At 31.2% G+C, this 21,003-nt stretch overlaps 2 protein-coding genes across 5 annotated transcripts in view; both read left to right on the top strand.

Annotated features, from left to right (window-relative positions):
• The window catches only part of LOC127178166 (pleckstrin homology-like domain family B member 3), a 33,964-nt gene extending 26,236 nt beyond the window's left edge, over nt 1-7,728 (top strand). For 2 of the 4 annotated variants that reach the window (XM_051130867.1, XM_051130868.1), the window contains exons 13-17: nt 2,496-2,580; nt 4,289-4,429; nt 6,760-6,964; nt 7,058-7,143; nt 7,226-7,727. In XM_051130867.1, coding sequence (XP_050986824.1) covers nt 2,496-2,580; nt 4,289-4,429; nt 6,760-6,964; nt 7,058-7,143; nt 7,226-7,360 — 652 coding nt within the window. In that variant the 3' untranslated portion in view covers nt 7,361-7,727. Of the gene's footprint in view, nt 1-2,495; nt 2,581-4,288; nt 4,430-6,759; nt 6,965-7,057; nt 7,144-7,225 lie in introns of all 4 variants that reach the window. The other 2 variants (XM_051130870.1, XM_051130869.1) reach the window with 2 other exon arrangements.
• Nucleotides 7,729-9,091: 1,363 nt separating this feature from the next.
• LOC127178170 (polyadenylate-binding protein 1-like) lies at nt 9,092-20,501 on the top strand. The gene is made up of 13 exons (XM_051130876.1): nt 9,092-9,378; nt 11,252-11,445; nt 11,522-11,637; nt 12,207-12,346; nt 12,422-12,516; nt 14,123-14,260; nt 16,969-17,064; nt 17,165-17,377; nt 17,457-17,535; nt 19,623-19,738; nt 19,832-19,886; nt 19,960-20,090; nt 20,165-20,501. Exons 1-13 carry the CDS (start codon nt 9,189-9,191, stop codon nt 20,249-20,251), a joined length of 1,650 nt encoding a protein of 549 aa, XP_050986833.1. The 5' UTR covers nt 9,092-9,188; the 3' UTR covers nt 20,252-20,501.
• Nucleotides 20,502-21,003: the final 502 nt, after the last annotated feature.

The raw sequence follows: 21,003 nt of genomic DNA, 5'->3' as shown, positions 1-21,003 counted from the left end.
CAGGAACATGTGATAACGATGTGATAATCACCTGTACAGGAAGTCATGGAACAGGTGTGTGTGGGGGTGAGAACTCTTTTATTTGAGTCGTACGAAACTGAGGTGTGTGTGTAAATGCATTAAACAGTGTGGGTGGAATGATGTCAAATCATAAGAACAGTAGTTACCAGAAATCAACCTGTAAGCTGTTTTTTATAATGTGGAACACAATAGCAGATTAAGCTACTTTAATGCAGCTTGTTTTCATACAACAACAGTTAATAATCCATAACCAGAAATGTCAGATTTCAAATATGATTACAAAACACCATAACATTAGTGCATATGACTCATGTTCTGCTCTGAAGGATTTGTAAGAAACAGACTAAAATCAGGTTATAGTTAACTAAAACTAATACCATACTAAAAAAAACAAACAAAACATTTTTGTAAATTACAAAAAAAAAATTTTTGAAACTAATTCCAAGGCAGCATTTCTCATTGTCATTTACTAAAATATATAAAACTACATTTTCCAAATCTGAAATGTAATATGCAAAACGGCAATGTATTTCTGTATTTAAATTTACATTTTCCCACACATATGTGCAACATTTAGTGATGAAAATGAAAATTCAGTTATATCATTTATGCAACATTGCAAGTCAAAAACATTTTAATGCTTTATAGTTGCAAAATGAAAATGAAAACGTCTTACCCAAATTGATTTGATATGTTTAAAGGGTCATCAGATGCTAAGTTCACTTTTTCATGTTGTTTGAACATTAATGTGTGTTGTCAGTGTATGTACAAATCTACCCTATAATGATAAAAATCCATGCAGTGGTTTTTAATTAATCTGTAAAAATAATATTCCCTTTTTCAAATCGAGCCGTTCTCAGATGCCTGTCGTTGTGGCGTCACACCCACAGAGGACACTCCCACAATAGTTGATTGACATGAGCGTCTTACCTCAGATCAGCTGTGACAGTCCAGTAACTTTCCATGTTTTGATGCCGGAGCAGGGATGTAAGTTAGACAAGAATATCCTCGATTGAGTGATTGAGGTGTTGTGTTGCTGGATGTAATAATGAACATAGTGGTCGTCATTTACTCCCGACATCTGAGCCGCTGAAGATGCAGTGGATTACGTTTGTTTGTGAAGGGAATGCGCCTCCCGATCTACATATATCCGTCTGTGTTCACGCGAATCATTCGTGATCCAGCTTCACTTACAGCAGAAGTGAGTATAAGGGTTTTTTTTTTATGAATCTTTGCGATCGTCTTTCTTAATAATGTGCTAGTAAGCAAGTTTAGCGGCTAAATGCAGCTAAATGCGGCTAAAGTAAACAAGCTCGTCACTCCACAGAGAGAAGAGAGGGGCGGGGCGAGCAGAGCTCATTTGCATTTAAAGGAACAACCCCTTAGAATGAGATGATTTTTGCAGAGCTGATTTTGACAAGGTAAAAAGGGTGTTGTTTTACACAACCATTGAGAATTTTTAACCAAAGTATATTATAGACTTTTCACTAAGACCCTAAAGAATCAAATCAACTTGTGGAAAATGGGCATCCGATGACCCCTTTAACATGTCTAAGCAAAAACTGATCATTTAGATTTAGGAGTAGGACATGTGGGATTGCATTAATGCAAATGTTTATTTTGTTTCAGTTTTTGCTTGGACATGTTAAACATATCGAATCAATTTGGGTAAGACATTTTCGTTTTAAATTTGCAACTATAAAGCATTAAAAATGCTTTTGATTTGCATTTTTGCATAAATTAAATAAATTGCTGTTTTACATATTGCATTGTCATTTTGCATATTAATATTGCTACTCATATATTTTTCAAAAATGCTAAAAATGACAAAAAATTTTTAACTGAAATGATAATAAAATGAAAAATATTAAAATAAAACTCTAATATTAATAAAAACTATAATAGTGCATTAATTGTAATAAAATGACATTGACCCAAAAATCATTCATATTTAAACTAGTGTAAACTAATCAATAAACCAAACTTTTCAGACAGTAATGGCTTAAATTGTTATATCACCTTTATATTATAATATATACTATTCTATCTATATGAAGATATTAAGATATTATAAACATAACATCATGATTTATGGTCAAAGCTGCTTGGAAATAATGTGTATGTTATTTTTTTGTTTTACTAAAGAGCAGCATAGCAGCTGTGCTGTGAGTAAAAAATAAACAATGACACGGTTGTTGTTTTGATAACACGTTACAATTAGATCTCATTAGTAATGCATTAAATAACAATGAGCAATGCATTTGTTACAGTATTTCGTCATCTTTGTCATTGTTAGTTCATGTTGCTCAGGTCCATTAAATAATATTAACAGACACAACTTTTGATGTTATTAATGTATTAATTATCATGAGCTATGATTAATAAAAGTTTTGTTGTTGGTTTAGGTTAACTAATGGAAGCTTATTGTGAAGTATTTCTTTAAGTAATGATCATGTGACGTCTCGTCTTTACAGCCCACAGAGCCTCCTGGATCTGGTGGAGATCGAGAGGAAACTCCGGGAAGCCAAAGCGGAGCGGGAACGTCTGCTGAAGGAAAGAGTGAGTTACAGACTGACACAACACTGATCTGACTGCCAAAACACATGAGGAATAAAATATATTATATGAAGAGTTACAAAAAAATTGTATATTTAAAAAAAAAAAATATATATATATATATATATATATATTTGAAAACTATTTTAAAATTATATAAAAAATGGGCAAAACATATATTGGATAAAACATTGTTCAAAATATGATAAATATATTTCCTACCAAGTTTGTATATTCTGGACATTATATTTAAACATTTAAAATATATTTTAAAAATTATACAAATAATAGGCAAAAATATATATTTGATAACATATTGTTCAACTGTAAATATATTTTTACCAGTTAATTTTTATTTTTGCATTTTTTGTATATTTTGGACACTATTGGATACATTTTAAAAATGATACAAAAAAAATTTGCTAAAATTTTATTTCTATTTTGGACACTATATTTAAACATTTAAAAACATATTTTTAAAATTATACAAAAAATGGGCAAAAGTTTGTGAAAATGTTTATTATTGAAAATATTATTATTATTATTTTTAAAAAAAATGTATATTTTTGAGATTATATTCAAACATTTAAAATTTATTTTAAAAATTATACATAAAATGGGCAAAACATATATTTGCTAAATATATATTTATGTAAATATATTTTCTACCTGGTTTTTTTTGTATATTTTGGACATTATATTTAATTATTTAAAATACATTTTAAGAATGATACAAAAAAATTGTTCAAAATATTGTAATGCAAATATATTTTCTAGCAGTTATTTATTTATTAATTAATTTTCATTTGTATATTTTGGACACTATATTTAAACATTTAAAAACATATTTTTAAAATTAGACAAAAGATGGAAAAAAATATATATTTGTGAAAATATTGTTCAGAATATATTTATGTAAATATATTTTTTATCAGTGTTTTATTTATTATTATTTATTTATTTATTTATTTATTTATTTCATTTCTGGTATATTTTGGACACTGTATTTAAACATTTAAAATATATTTTAAAAATTACACAAAATATATTTGCTAAAATATTGTCAAAAATATATTTACATAAATATATTTTCTATCTGTATTTTTTTTTTTGGCCATTTTTTGTCTATTTTTTATGAATATATTTCAGTCTAAGAAAATGCATTCACATGACACATTTGAAGAAAAACAACACATTTAAAGAAAACCTCAACAAGGAACATCATTTAAAATTTTCAACATAAATGCACTATTGCCTTATATAATAATATTAAACATTATTAAATCATTATAAATCTATTTTTGAGCTCTAGTAGGCCATCCACATTTGTATTCAGTGTAAATGTAGGTTACTGTAAGACTGGAAATGTATTTTCTTGCTCCTGAAATAAATGTAGAAATATATTTTGGTATATGAAGGTTGAAATTAAAAATACTTTCTATTTCAAAAATATATTTAATTGAGCTTCACTGCTTGCAACATGAAATGAGCAACATTAGAAATGAAGAGCATGATAAGCAATATTCCTACACGCAATCCTGTTTCACACTCAATTAGCACACAGTGATGTGAAAGTGAAACAAGAAGTCTGAGATTAAATCTAACCTCGAAAGGCACATTTGTTTCCAAAAATGAGAACACTTCTAAATAAAACCAAACTAGCGGTCTGAATCAGTCATGACGGTGGTTTCCCGTCTGTGTTTGGATGCAGGAGGAGCGGCAGCGGCGGCTGCTGGCAGAACAACGGCGACAGAACGAGCAGGAATCTCTGAAAATGCAGACAGACGCAGCCAAACTAGAGACGCAGGCTGAGGAGAGACTGCAGATCAACTCAACACACAAGAACCTGGAGGTACTTCAGATGATTATGAGACTGCTTAAAGAAACAGTGTAATTCCATCACTGTCTCACCAATGGATGTGAATGGGTGCCGTCAGGATGAGAGTCCAAACAGCTGAAAAAAACATCACAATAATCCACAAGTAATCCACACCACTCCAGTCCATCAGTTCACATCTTGAGAAGACAGAAGATGAAACAAACCTATCGTTAAGATGTTTTTAACTAAAATACATTGAGTCCATAATCCATAACAACACTTCCTCCAGTGAAAAAGTCCATCTCCTCCACAAACATACTTGTTTAAAGCTGTTTGGGCTTGTAAACGGTGCTTGATCTGTGCAGATTTCTCTCCTGATTCAGACCAGACCACTTTTTCACTGGGGGAAGTGTTGTTCTGGATTACGGACTCAATGTATTTTAGTTAAAAATGTCTTAATGATGGATTTGTTTCATCTTTTGTCTTCTCAAGATGTGAACTGATGGACTGGAGTGGTGTGGATTACTTAAAATAATAATTTGGCTTATTTAATGATGCGTTGAGTCAATAAGAGTGCTCGGTTTCATCTATTTGACCATTTTTAAATTGGAAAACCCTTGAAAATAGCAATATTCCTGAAGAGGTGCTTGAAAAGTGCTTGAATTATTGAAAGACATGGTATCTATAAAATAGATTTTTCAATAAACACATCGTTTCACGCAAAATTCATATTTGTGTAAACATGACTGAAGATGTGAAAAGAGGAACAGATGAACAGAATCAATTGAGTGAGTCATTTACACTGGAACTGCACTGAATGATTCAAACTCATGACTTTGATCATTCAGTTCAAGCGATTCACTAGCAAAAACCAGATCAAATTAAAAGAGCCATTCAATTTCACATTTCGGACCACAGATTGTGAATCATTTGATTCATATTGCGAATTATTTGATTCAGATCAGGACTTTGGAGTGCAGATCATTTGATTCAGATCGTGAATCATTTGATTCAAATCGTGAGTCATTTGATTCAGATCGTGACTTCGGAGCGCGGATTGTGAATCACGAGTCATTTGGTTCAGTTTGGGACTTCGGAGCACGGATCGCGAATCGCGAGTCATTTGAATTAGGTCGCAAGTCATTTGATTCAGAGTCATTTGATCGCGAGTCATTTGATTCAGAGTCATTTGTTTCAGATTGCGACTTCGAAGCGCGAAGCGCGAATCATTTGATTCAGATCGGGACTTCGGAGCGTGGATCGCGAATCGCGAATCATTTGGTTCAGATCAGGACTTCAGAGCGTGGATCGCGAATCGCTAGTCATTTGATTTAGGTCGCAAGTCATTTGATCGCGGGTAATTTGATTCAAAACTTTGGAGCGGGGATCGCGAATCAATTGATTCAGAACAGGACTTCAGAGCACGGATCGCGAATCATTTGATTCAGATCGCGGCTTCGTAGCACGGATCGCGAATCATTTAGTTCAAATTGGGACTTCGGAGCGTGAATCATTTGATTCAGATCGCGAGACATTTGATTCAGAGTCATTGGATTCAAATCGCAACTTCAAAGCGCGAATCGTGAATCATTTGGTTCAGATCGGGACTTCGGATCGCGAATTGCGAGTTGTGAATTAGGTCGCGAGTCATTTGATTCATAGTCATTGATTGTGAGGCATTTGATTCAGACACTTCGGTGCGCGGATCGTGAATCATTTGATTCAGATCACGAATTCCAAGCGCGGATCGTGAATCATTTAATTCAGATTGGGACTTCGGAGCGCAAATCATTTGATTCAGATCGCGAGACATTTGATTCAGAGTCATTCGATTCAAATCGCAACCTCGAAGCGCGAATCGCGAATCATTTGGTTCAGATCGAGACTTCGGATCGCGAATTGCGAGTCGTTTGAATTAGGTTGCGAGTCATTTGATTCATAGTCAATTAATCGCGAGTCATTTGATTCAGATCGGGACTTCTGAATCTTTTTTCCAGATTTTTTTGTCTTAAACCATAGAAATCCTCAAACAATTAAGGCAGTACAGTTATAAAAACAAAACAAAGAAAAAAGAAATAAAGTATACGCAAATACAAATCCCTTAAGAAAATGAATCATGGTTTTACTATAGTGAAAGTGTAGTATACTTTGCATGTGCTTTGCTTTATTTTTTGTTTTATTATTGCTTTTGTATTTATCAGTTTATGTTTTTATAGAATGTAAAAGAGCAGACATTGTTTGATAAATGAGGTTCAAGTCCTTGAAAATCAATGAAGTAGTGCTTGAAATGTCGTTTGACAGCATCTGTACGAATCCCATGTTTAACTGCAGCTGAAGTTGGTTGTGTTTTTGTGTTTGAGCAGGGCGTCCCGCTGTCCCTGACGGTGAACTTTGACCTGCGGGCTCACGTGGAGTCTCTGGGTCATAACGTGGCGGGCTGTATGGGGGTGAACCTGTCCGCCCGGCGGTGCGGCGGCTTTCTGACCAAACGCGGAGGACGAGTGAAGACGTGGAGGAGGAGGTGGTTCATCTTCGATCTGGACCACCAGAGACTGGCCTACTACACCGGTGAACACAACCGATGATCGTCACACTAATATGAACGTGAAATCTGATGAATGTCTCACTGAAATCTCACCGTTCCTCTCGTTGTTTCCTCAGAACTCGACGAGAAGAAACTCAAAGGTGTGATTTACTTCCAGGCCATCGAGGAGGTTTATTACGATCATCTGCGAACAGCTACAACCGTGAGTTCCAAACTCTAACCCTGACTAATATTTCTCTAAATCACATTTCGGATGTATTAACGCGTCTCTCGTTCGTTTTCAGTCTCCGCGGCCCAGTCTGACGTTCTGCGTGAAAACATACGAGCGGTTGTTCTTCCTGGTGGCTCACAGCGCTGAAGCCATGAGGATCTGGATGGACGTCATAGTCACGGCCACAGACGAACACAGCCGATACTGATGAAAGCTGCGGATCAGACCACTCAGGACTCTAGGAGCAGAGCATGCTGGGATACGTGTGATTGACAGACAGTCAGTGCTGAGATTGGACATGAGGGGTTTGTGTTCTGCTGCCACCTGCTGTTACACTACCAGAACACACCTCAGTGACTCACTTTATTTATTACTGTTACAGATTGATTTTTTTGTCATATTTTGCTATTGAAATGGGGAAATTGATTCTGTAAAGTGTTAATAAATATTTACATTCCAAACAACGTGTCGGGACACACATGTTCACTGTTATTCTGTGTACAAGGAGCAAGGAAAGAAAAATATTAATTAATAAAAAACTTTCCAAATGCATCTTTAATAAGACCAAGATAGGGTTAAAAATATTTCAACCAATAAAAATGTGTCAAATAAATAATTTGCTTTGATTTATATATATGTAATGAAATTGATATGAAAATAAATAGTTCACTTAAAATAGCACTTAAAATAGTAAATCAATAAAGAAAAAACTTAGAGAAACATGATTTAATAAGCTAAATAAATAAAAATAAAAATGCAGACTATAACAGGGCTTAAAATGTGTGTATAAAATGTAAAAAATAATGTTTTGTTTGTCGAATAAAAAATGTGTGTGTGTGTATATATATATATATATATATATATTTTTTTTTTAAATGTATTTATTGTTTTTCCTTTAAGGCAACATTTGTTTATTTTAATTAAGTTATTTTAAAGGCTTTATCGAAACTAAATAAATAAAAAATAAATAATCTAAAAAAATGTACAATTAAAAATTATATATATATATATATAAAAATAAAGAAAGAAAGGAAAAACAAGACTTTACAAAAATAAATCAATAAAATCTAAATAAATATAATTTAATATAAATATAAATAAATAATAAATAATAAATTTAAATAAATTATATGTGTATATATATATATATATATATAAATTATTTAAAAAGCCCCATCTTAGTCTTGATAGATTTTTATTATTTTTTTAAAATGATTTATTTATTTATTTTTAAATGTATTTATTGTTTTTCCTTTAAGGCAACATTTGTTTATTTTAATTAAGTTATTTTAAAGGCTTTATCGAAACTAAATAAAAAAAATATAAATAGTCTAAAAAAATGTACAATTAAAAATTATATATATATATATATATATATATATATATATATATATATATATATACACACATAATAAATCAATAAAATCTAAATAAATATAATTTAATATAAATATATAAATAAATATAATAAATTTAAATAAATTATATATATATATATATATATATATATATATATAAAAATAAAAACGTTGCCTTAATAAAAATAAAGAAATTATAATAAAGAGATGAAAAATGATAATAATCTTTTAATAAGACTAAGATGAGGCTTTTAAATTCTTTCAAGCAATAAAAATGAGTCTTTAATTAAAAAGATCATTTATAATTAAACTTATGATATTTATTATTATTTAGTGGAACACAAAATTCCACAAAAATATTTAATCACCTCGTAACAAAAGTCGCGTCCATAAGAAAAACAACGCAACACAATAAAAGTTTCTTAAATGATTCAATAAAACATTTGCTTCAAAACTTCGTATGTTTATTTCTAGTACATTGTAATATTATAAAAACTAATATTTGAAATAAATCTGTCATACATGCAGTACAAAGCGTGAATGATGCAGATCATAACCGGAATGTTTATTTACGATCTGAATGAATCTTTTAAATCCGATTCGTTGATCGTTACAGGCGTTTTTCAGACTGAATCTCGGATGCTTTGAGTTCTGCATCGATCATTCATCGATATTTGAATGTGTTTGATGAAGATGATGTTGAGCAGCTCGCTGTATGTGGGCGATCTGGAGCCGGACGTGACTGAAGCCATGCTGTTCGAGCGCTTCAGGTCGGTCGGTTCGGTTCAGTCGATCCGAGTCTGTCGGGACCGAATCACTTGCCGCTCGCTCGGATACGCGTACGTCAACTTCGAGCGACCCGCAGACGGTAAGATCATCGAGATCATCATGTGAAATCAACATTTATCACTAATAATCACCCGACCAGTGAGGAAAACTTGGGAAAGTTTGAATCAACCCTCATAATGCGTTCAAAATCGAATCTCTTTTAATGTTCCGAGTCCGTTTGGACCGAAGAATCGGTGTTTTATTAAACAGCCTGAATATTTTTCAGCTAAAACTATATTGCATCTGATCAGCAACTTCTGTTTAATAACAGAATGCGGGAAAAATCAAAGTTACCATGTTATTACCATGCTTTCTACTGCATTGTCCCTTTTTGATGAAGTAGAAATTGAGAAATTGCACGAAATTTCAAGCACACTTCCACAGCAAAAATGTTTTTTGTGGTTGTTTTTGTGAAATCTTATTTGAATATGTCGTTGTATGTCATTTAAAAGAACATTTTATTTAAAAATGATCAGTATTAACCCTACAGGAATGGCATTTCATTAAATTGCAGTGAATTTATAACTCAGAATTGTTCAAAAACAGTCAAAATTTATGAAAACAACGTATTTATTTCTATCAAAACACTATGAAAAGTTTCAAACGAAGTAAAATAATTTTACTTGCACAAAATTTGACTTTCAAGTGAAAAAAGTGATCAGTTTTTCATGCTGCAATGGTTTATTTTCATGTTCATCAATAAAATTCAGTCCCTAAAATGTGTGAGATATGGAGAAAAGGCTAAATTTATTTTTTTAAAAAAAGTTTCTGACTGTAATAAAACATTATAGATAAGTTTACAAAAGTATTTTTGGCATAGCTGGGTCAAAATGACCCAAAAACAAAACCACATTTTTAAAAAATGCTCATATCTCTCAAAATAATAAAAAGGTGCAAAACATCTGAAGTAAATAAATAAATACATTAAAAAATAATGATGTTTATTTTCAGGGTCTTAAAGCATTTGAAAAGTTATTTGTTTATTTATTTTTGTATTTATATTTTATTATATATATATATATATTTATTTATTTTTTTGCTTTTTTTTTAATAGAAATGTTTATGTATTATGAAGCCTTTAGGGTCTTAAAGCATTTGAAAAGTTTGTTCCCTTACTATATAAATAAATAAATAAATAAATAAATTATAAATAAATATAATGAATACATAATAAATATAAATTTATATATATAAATATATATAAAATATATATATATATATGTATATATAAATGAAAAATAAATAAATAAATAAATAACTAAATAAAAACGTTGTCTTAAAGGAAAAATAAAGAAATATAAAAAAATTATAATAATGTTTTAATAAGCCTAGGATGGGGCTTTTAAATTCTTTCAAGCAATAAAAATAATTCTTTAAATAAATAGATAATTTATAATTAAACTTTTGACATTTATTATTTCATGTTCATCAGGAAAATTCAGTCCCTAAAATTAATAAATGCGTATATCTCTTAAAATAACAAAGAATTGCAAAAAAATTGGATAAATAAATAAATAAATAAAATTTAATGATCTTTATTTTCAGGGTCTTACAGCATTTAAAAAAGACATTTATTTGTTTATTTATTTTTGTATTTATATTTATATTTTATATTTATATTTTACATATATATATTGTTTTGTTTGTTTGTTTGTTTTAGAAATGTTTATGTTTCTTTCAAAAACAGACCCGAATGCATTATGAAGGTCAAATAATTGTATATCAGTCTTGCTCCAGTTAATGTTACTTAGAGTGTGTTTGTTTTATCAGTTTCTGATGTAATTTGGAACTTGATGTTGATTGAAGGAATTGAAGTTGATTTTGTGAGGAATTGAGAAAAACAAAACTTTGCATGTAAATTATTCATTTAGTTCATAATGAATCTGAATCACTGTTGTGTTGTTTCGTTCCAGCCGAGCGAGTGTTGGACACCATGAACTTTGACCTGATGCGGGGTAAACCCATGCGTCTGATGTGGTCACAGCGAGACCCTTCACTGAGGAAGAGCGGCGTGGGAAACGTCTTCATCAAGAACCTGGAGAAATCCATCGACAGCGAGGGCCTGTTCGACATCTTCTCATCCTTCGGAAGCATCCTGTCCTGCAAAGTAAGTGAGCGTCTCCTCATTCTGCCAGATCTCAGTTCAGCACAGGAGAAACTGAACTGCATTTCTTTTCATAAAGGTTGCCTGTGATGGAAATGGATCGAAAGGCTTTGGGTTCGTGCACTTTGAGACGCAAGAAGCTGCAGAAAAAGCCATCGAGAAATTAAACGGCATGTTGATCAATGAGCAGAAAGTGTAAGTTGAGACTGAACACGCTTTATTTAAACTGAAAGGAACAGTTCACCCATCCAAGATTAGGATGAGTTTGTTTCTGCATCAGATTTGTAGAAATGTGTCATTGCATCACTGTCTCACCAATGGATGTGAATGGGTGCCGTCAGAATGAGAGTCCAAACATCACAATAGTAATCCACACCACTCCAGTCCATCAGTTCACATCTTGAGATGACAAAAACTGAAACAAATTCATCAAGACATTTTAAACTAAAATAAATGAGTCCATAATCCACAATAACGCTTCCTTTCGTGAAAAAGTGTAGAAATCTGCACAGATCAAGTAGTCTAAAACAAGTTAAAACATCTTTATGGATTTTTAATGATGTTTTTATCAGCTGTTTGGACTCTCATTCTGACGGCACCCATTCACCGCAGAGAAAAAAATCTGTTCCCATGAAGAAACAAACTCGTGTACATCTTTAATGCCCATTTTCAGCATTTTCATTTTTTTTGGGTGAACAGTTCCATTAACAGCATGTTAAACTCATCAGTAGCGTTTTGTAAGTTTGACGTGTTGCGTCTTCAAGGTTCGTCTCACACTTCAAGTCTCAAAAGGAGCGTGAGGTCGAAATGCAGGCGAGAAACAGAGAGTTCACGAACATTTACATCAAGAACTTCGGGAAGGATGTGGATGACAAGATGCTGACGGAGATTTTCAGTAAATTCGGTGAGTGTTTATTTGTGGATGTGGTTGGAATGAAGCATTTCTCTCGTTTTATTGTATCTGTTCTTTGTCTCTAAGGGCCGACCCTGAGCGTTCGGGTCATGACGGATGAGAAGGGAATGTCGAGAGGATTTGGTTTCGTCAGCTTTGAGAATCACAGCGATGCCAAACGGGTGAGTGACGAAAGCAGAGGATCAGTGCGGTGAAGTGTGTGATTCTGAATGAAAGCATCATCTACACAGGAGTGTGGATATAATATCATGTGCATCTAAAAATTCTAGGCAGTGTTTTTCTAGTTTCAAATATTCCGATTTGTTTTTTTTTATTTGTTGCATCCCAAAATGAAGCTCTATGCACCATAAACTTATAGAATGTACTATGAATTTTAAAAGATTTCCCTTCCACTGTGTAAAGAAAGCTGCAACAGTTTTTGAACAGTAAGATTTTTAATGTTTTTTTAAATGTCTCACCAAGGCTGTGTTTTAAATTTAAAAATACATTAAAAATGTGAAATATTTTTACAATTTAAAATAGCTGTTTGTTATGTGAATATCTGTTAAAATATAATTTATTCCTGTGATTAAATCTGAATTTTCAGCACCTGTACTCTAATCTTCAGTGTCACATGATCCTTCAGAAATCATTCTAATATGCTGATTTGCTGCTCAAGATTTTTTCTATTATTATATTCAATATTTAAAATATTTTTTCAAGATTATTTGTTGAAAAGAAATATCCAAAGATCATAATTTATCTGAAATAAATTATAGAAATTAATGCTTTTATTTAGCAAGGATGCTTTAAATTGATCAAAAGTGATGATAAAGACATTTATAATGTTACAAAAGATTTCTGTTTCAGATAAATGCTGTTCTTCTGAACTTTATATTCATCAAAGAAACATGAAAAAAATCTGCTCAGCTGTTTTTAACATAATAATAATAATAAATGTTTTTTAAGCAGCAAATCAGCACATTAGAATGATTTCTGAAGGATCACGTGACACTGAAAATTAGAGTACAGGTGCTGAAAATTCAGCTTTGATCATAGAAATAAATTACATTTTAACAGATATTCACATAGAAAAAATAGTTTAAATAGTTAAAATATTTCAGTTTAACTGTTTTTGCAGGCTTGGTGAGCAGAAAAGAATTCTTTAAAAACATTAAAAATCTTACTGTTCATTATTATTTATTATTTTGAATTATTGAATTATTGTTCATTATTGCATTATTATTTTAGTATTCTTTTGTTTTTTGTTAATTAGCACAAAATAGTTCATAAAATGTTTGAATTATTATTTAATTTTAATATTTTCAATTCAATTTTTCCTTTTTTTATATTTACCTTTTTGAATGTAATTTTAGTATTTTTTCAGGAAACTTTCAGTTTCAGTAATTTAGTTATTAGTTTTTTTGTAACATTCCTATATACTTTTTTATTTCTGCTTTGATGATTATTATATAATTAAGTATTGCAACACAAAAAGTCTTGATTTAAAAAAAGTCAGATTCAGAATTAAAGATTTTATTTATGGAAGCCCATTTCTTATCAAAATATCTGGAAAATTATGAAATCATAACTATGATGTAAAAATGCCAGTATGGCTTTGAATAAGACCAATTTTAAACCAATTTAAGATGTTAAGTTAAATTTTGGGGGATTGTTTTTTAAAGGTCGCTTGACTTCAATGTTCAGTGTGAACTGAGGAGAGAGTGAAAGTGATTTAACACTAAAAGCATGACTGGTATTCTAAGACGTGCGTGCTGTAATCTGAAGGCGGTGGAGGAGCTGAACCGGACGGAGCTGAACGGCAGGCTGGTGCTCGTGTGCCGAGCTCAGAAGAGACGAGAGCGGCAGGCGGAGCTGAAGCGGCACTTCGAGCAGATCAGGCAGGAGCGCATGATGAGATATCAGGTGTCACACTCACCACACCACACTTTATTACACTGATTAAAGGTCATCGTCACTACAAAGAAGAGGTCGGATTAGTGACATTTGACTCGGAGAAAGTCCAGAGTCAATAGTGGAGCGACAAAAGGCGCTTTTAAAGCAAGCAGCTTTCTGTTGGTCAGTGCTGTCAATTTATGTGATTGACCGAACCACCATTGAAACTGGAAATGCACACATTTCACCTGCAAAAATTGCTATAAAATAACTATAAAGTTTTAATGCTCATTCTAATTCTACGAGAGCAGGAGAATCCACAGCACAACTATAACAATAACAATATCATTGGAATCACTTTTAGAATCCATGAACAATACAAACATTGACAGCCAATCAGAATCCCCAGTTAAAGAGCTCGAACATTATGCAGCGCGCTTAAAATAAACAGAGCGTTACTGTCAGCTGTTTGAGTGCTGATCGTTATCGTTATAGTCACTGGTATAGTTATAGTTCGAGGTAATGCTATCATCATAGTAAAGTTATCACTATAGTTATTGTTAAAGTTATCGCGATTGTTATTGCTTAAGTTATTGTTATAGTTACCACTAACTTTATAGTTGTCGTTAAAATAATTATTGTTGAAGCAATTGTTTTAGTTATCACTATCGTTATTGTCATTATAGTTGTCATCATGGTTATTGTTATATTTATCGCAGACGTTACTGTTATTGTTATAGTAGAAGTTGATGTTATAGTTATTCTAGAACTAAAGTAACATCTTACTCCTGATTTTTTCCAACAGGAGAACTTATAATCAGTAACTAGCGTTACTTGTTGGAAAAAGTAACTCCGATATTTTCTTGTAAATTAAAAGTAACGCGTTATTTTACTAGTTACGTGAAAAAAGTCATCTGATTATGTACTTGTAATAATGTGTTACCCCCAGCACTGCTTATTGAATTAGTTCTAGTTGTTTTAGTGATCATTCTAGTTACTGATATCACTGAGGTTGTTTTAGTTATTGTTATAGTTATTTCTATCATTATAGTAATCAGTGTTGGGTGTAACACATTACAAGTAACACGAGTTACATAATCAGATTACTTTTTCAAGTAACTAGTCAAGTAACGCAAGTAACACTGGTTTTAGCTGGTTTAAACATGCTAGTCATGCTAGCACATGCTAATAACATGCTAATCATGTTAGCAACATGTTAGTTACATGCTAATCACACTAGTAACTTGCTAATCATGGTAGCAACATTCTAATAACATGCTAATCATACTAGAAACAGGCTAGCAACATGTTAGTAATTAGCTAATTGTGCTAGCAACATGCTAGTAACTTCCTAATCATGCTAGAAACATGTTAGTAACAATCTAATCATGCTAGTAACTTGCTAATCATGCTAGCAACATACTAGTAACATGCTAATCATGTTAGCAACATGCTAATAACATGCTAATCATACTATAAACAGGCTAGCAACATGCTAGTAACTATATAATGATGCTAACAACATGCTAGTAATTTCTTAATCATGCTAGCAACATGTTAGTAACATGCTAATCATGTTATCAACATGCTAATAACATGCTAATCATGCTAGAAACAGGCTAGCAACATGCTACTAACTAGCTAATTATGTTAGCAACATGCTAGTAACATGCATATCATGCTAATAACATGCTAATCATACTATAAACAGGTTAGCAACATGCTAGTAACTATATAATGATGGTAACAACATGCTAGTAACTTCCTAATCATGTTATCAACATGCTAATAACATGTTAATCATACTAGAAACAGGCTAGCAACATGTTACTAACTAGCTAATTATGTTAGCAACATGCAAGTAACTTCCTAATCATGCTAACAACATGCTAGTAACATGCTTATCATGCTAATAACATGCTAATCATACTATAAACAGGCTAGCAACATCCTAGTTACTATATAATGATGGTAACAACATGCTAGTAACTTCCTAATCATGCTAGCAACATGTTAGTAACATGCTAATCATGTTATCAACATGCTAATAACATGCTAATCATAATATAAACAGGCTAGCAACATGCTACTAACTAGCTAATTATGTTAGCAACATGCTAGTAACTTCCTAATCATGCTAGCAACATGCTAGTAACATGCTAATCATGTTATCAACACACTAATAACATGCTAATCATACTAGAAACAGGCTAGCAACATCCTAGTTACTATATAATGATGGTAACAACATGCTAGTAACTTCCTAATCATGCTAGCAACATGTTAGTAACATGCTAATCATGTTATCAACATGCTAATAACATGTTAATCATACTAGAAACAGGCTAGCAACATGTTACTAACTAGCTAATTATGTTAGCAACATGCTAGTAACATTTTTCATGCTGTTAATTTGCTAATCGTGCTAGAATCATGCTAGTAACATGCTAGAAACCTGCTAATAACTTGCTAATCATGGTAATAACATGGTAGTAACACTCTAGCCACCACTCTGAGAACCTAGAAACACCCTAGCAACCACCCCAGGTAGCCTAGCCACTAACTTTAAAACTGCTTTAAACTAGTTAAAACTGGAAACCTTCAAACCTCAAGCTTTTAAAACTACTTTAAACTTTCAGGCTAGGTTTCTTCAAGCCAACTTAAAGTTTGTCTACGATCTTTACTGTCTAGTTGTTTTAGTTCTGGTTGTGGTGAGTGTGTTTTGATGCTCCTGACAGGGCGTGAATCTGTACGTGAAGAATCTGAGTGACAGCGTTGACAGCGAACGGCTGCTCAGAGAATTCTCTCCGTACGGAAACATCACCAGCGCTAAGGTACAAATCAGTCTGCGATCATTTTTATGTTTGATAAAGGTTGTGTTGTTATTTGACTGTAACCCAGTGAATGTGAAGATCCAGGAGTGTGTTTGCTCAGGTGATGACAGACGGCGGCCGCAGCCGAGGCTTCGGATTCGTTTGTTTCTCGTCTCCCGAAGAGGCCACCAGAGCCATCACTGAGATGAACTGCCGCATCATCGACTCCAAGCCCATATACGTGGCTCTGGCTCAGAGGAAGAAGGAGCGTCAGGCTCTGCTCAACCAGCAGCACGTGATGAGACGCCAGCAGCACGAAACACACGCCGAGCAGGTCCAGATTCACGTCACGCTCTCGTCATACACACACTGACACAGAGACACACGTGACGAGCTCTGTTATTGTCTCACAGGTTCCGTATTTCTCCTCATATCACGTCACTCAGCCTCAGTTCGGCTCTCAATGGGACACACAGAGCGTCAGTCCTCACTGTGAGTGGAGTTTTGTTTATCTTTGAAACAAAAATGAAGATGTTTTGAATGAAAACTGAGGGGTTTCTGACCCTCCTTTTGAAGGTAAACAAATGTAAATCCATATCAAGGATAAACCAAAGTCATACAGGAGATTGAGTAAATGATGACAGGATTTTCATCTTTGAATAATACACGAGATGTTTTTTTTTTTAAATCAATTTAATTATACAAATGTAAATAAATAAATTAAAAGTAAATCAAAATAACACTTATATAACAAATATATAAAATTAAATTTTAAACCATTTTAAAATAAACACACCAAAATAAAACACTTGGTTAAAATAATTAAACAATAAAAATGTCAAAATAAATTATATATTTTTAAACAAATCAGAAAAACACCCAAATTAATTAAATCATAAAAATGTAAAAATAAAACAAACAAACAAACACCTATTTTGAAATAAAAACAAACAAAAAACAACAACTAAAAGTCTAAATAAACACTAAAATTAATTAATTTAATCATAAACATTTGAAATTAAATCATTTGTAAAATACTAAAAATACTCAAATTAATTATATAATCTAACTATATTATAAAATGTGAAAATATATCATTTTAAACTAAAAAGTCAAAATAAAACTGCTAAAATTAATTGAAATATTACACTTTTTTTTTTGAACATACATAAAGATAAATACACACATTTACAGCCCAAAATAGACAAAGTAGACTATAACAACAATAATAGATATATAAACAATATACAAAGAACCTGGAAAATAACCAAAAAACAAAACATTAAGCCAGAGGTAATATATAAATTAAAACATGTGAAATTATAATAAATTATATATATATAAAAAAATCTAAATTAACACTAAAATAAATTTAATCATAAAAATGTGCAATTAAATCATTTTAAATAAATACGAAATAAAAATAAAAAATACTAAAATTAATTATATAATCAAAATGTGAAATTAACATTTTTAATAAAAGTCAAAATCAAACACACTATTATAAAATTAAGTCATTTTAAAATATTAAATCAAAATAGAAAATCCTAAAATTAATTATACAATCAAAATGTGAAATTAAATCATTTAAAAATATGAAATTAAAATGTAAAAAATCCTAAAACTAATTATATAATCAAAATATGAAATTAATGTATTATTTTAAAATATTAAATCAAAACAGAACATTCTAACATTAATTATATAACGAAAATGTGAAATTAAATATTTTAAAATATTGAATCAAAATAGAAAATCTCAAAATTAATTACATCATTAAAATGTGAATTTAAATCATTTAAAAATATTAAATCAATATAGAAAATTGAAATGAACATATTTTAAAATAAAGTCAAAATGAAACACACTATAAAAAATTAAATCATTTTAAAATATGAAATTAAAATAGAAAATTGTAAAATTAATTATGTAATAAAAATGTGAAATTAAATCATTTTAAAATATTAAATCAACATAGAAAATCGTAAAATTAATGATATAATCAAAATGAACATATTTATAAACACTCTATAATAAAATAAATCATTTTAAAATATTAAATTAAAATAGAAAAGTCTAAAATTAATTATGTAATCAAAATGTGAAATTAAATATTTTAAAATATTAAATAAAAAATCCCTAAAATTAGTTATATAATCAAAATGTGAAATTAACATATTTTAAAATAAAGTCAAAATGAAACACACTATAAAAAATTAAATCATTTTAAAATATTAAATTAAAATAGAAAAGTCTAAAATTAATTATGTAATAAAAATGTGAAATTAAATCATTTTAAAATATTAAATCCACATGGAAAATTGTAAAATTAATGATATAATCAAAATGTGAAATTAACATATTTTAAAATAAAGTCAAAATGAAACACACTATTAAAAACTTAATTATTTTAAAATATCAAATTTAAATAGAAAATCCTAAAATTAATTACATAATCAAAATGTCAAACTAAAGCATTTTAAAAATTAAAAAGTACAATAAAAACTGCTATAATTAATTAAAACAAAACAGCTGTGATGTGTCATCGAGAGTTCTGATGTATTTCTTTCTCATCACAGTGAATCAGTCTCTCTGTTTGGCCGTGAGCGCAGCACCGCAGCACATCTACACTCCTGAAGTTTACGATCATCACGAGTTCACAAGCAAACCGCAGCAGCAGTGGACTGTTCAACAGGTCTCACTCACTGACTGTAGTTTTTTATATGTGTGTGCACAGTGTAATATTCATTATATATCATAACTGGTGTGGTTTCTCGTCCACATTCAGGTCCAGGAGTGTCTGAGCTCATCTGTGTCCAGCTCAGCAGAAAAGCAGGCGCTTGGTAAGTTCACTCCTGAGTTACTATGTCCCGTTGATTTCGACAAACTCTCATCCGAGGTTGTTTTGTTGGGCAGGTCGCAGTCTCTTCCCGCTGGTGCAGGACGCGGTGGGGCCGCTGGCGAGTAAAATCACCGAGATGCTGCTGGAGACGGACGAGTCGGAGCTGCTGCAGCTGCTGCGCTGCCGTCAGTCTCTGTGCATGAAGGTCGGCTCACGCTTGTACGACTTTGGTTGTTTTATTGTGTGATTTGTTTCTGAAATGTGTGTGTGTGTGTTCAGGTGAACGAAGCGCTTGCTGTTCTTCAGTCTCATCAGACGATGGAAGAGGCTCAGATCATCAGATCATCCAGATATTCATATCAATGACTGCACACAGATTTATTCATTTTAACATTAATTTTGTAATATTAATTAACTGAACAATTTAGTCTCTATTAAAATATTCTGCTGCAACATAAATAAATAGGCTAAACGTGCTTTTGCAAGGCATTTTTATTTATTGATTGATTGATTTATTTGCATATTGTTTAAAATCACAGTTTCACACTTCATTTTGTACATTAAAGTTAAAGTTGAGTCAGGAGGATGAATGCAATAAAAAGCTATTATCACTAAATCCAAGCAGTTCTGTGAGTATTACTGTTCAATTTAAGTACTGTATTGGCATGACTGTGTTTGCCAATACGATTTTGGCCAAGCGTTATACACAAAACAATTACAAAAATGCCAAAAAATATACAAATTCTTTTAAATAAATAAGAGTGTACTGTATGTCATTTTTATTAAAATAAAAGGAAATAAACACAAGGAAGTTTTACTTTTAAGACTTTTAATCTAACAATTCTTTTAATTATGAGGAATTTTATCAGAATTGTGTTTATATCTCTAAATTTGGACTTTATGTCTCACATTAGTTTTTTTTTTTTTTTTCAGAATTTATGAATTTATGTCCCTACATTTTTTCCCTACAGTTTACATCTCTCATTTTATTAATGTGTAAATATATATTATATATTTTTATTTTATGTTTATTTTATATTTTGTGTATTTTAAATGTATTTTATGAAAGGTATTTAATGTATTTTTGTATGTTATGTATTTTAATGTAATTATGTATT

The sequence above is a fragment of the Labeo rohita genome, chromosome 16, assembly GCF_022985175.1.
Source record: "Labeo rohita strain BAU-BD-2019 chromosome 16, IGBB_LRoh.1.0, whole genome shotgun sequence".
NCBI classification, from domain to species: Eukaryota; Metazoa; Chordata; class Actinopteri; order Cypriniformes; family Cyprinidae; genus Labeo; species Labeo rohita.
The sequence above is the reverse complement of the archived record's forward strand: the minus strand, read 5'-3'. Positions and strand labels throughout refer to the sequence as shown.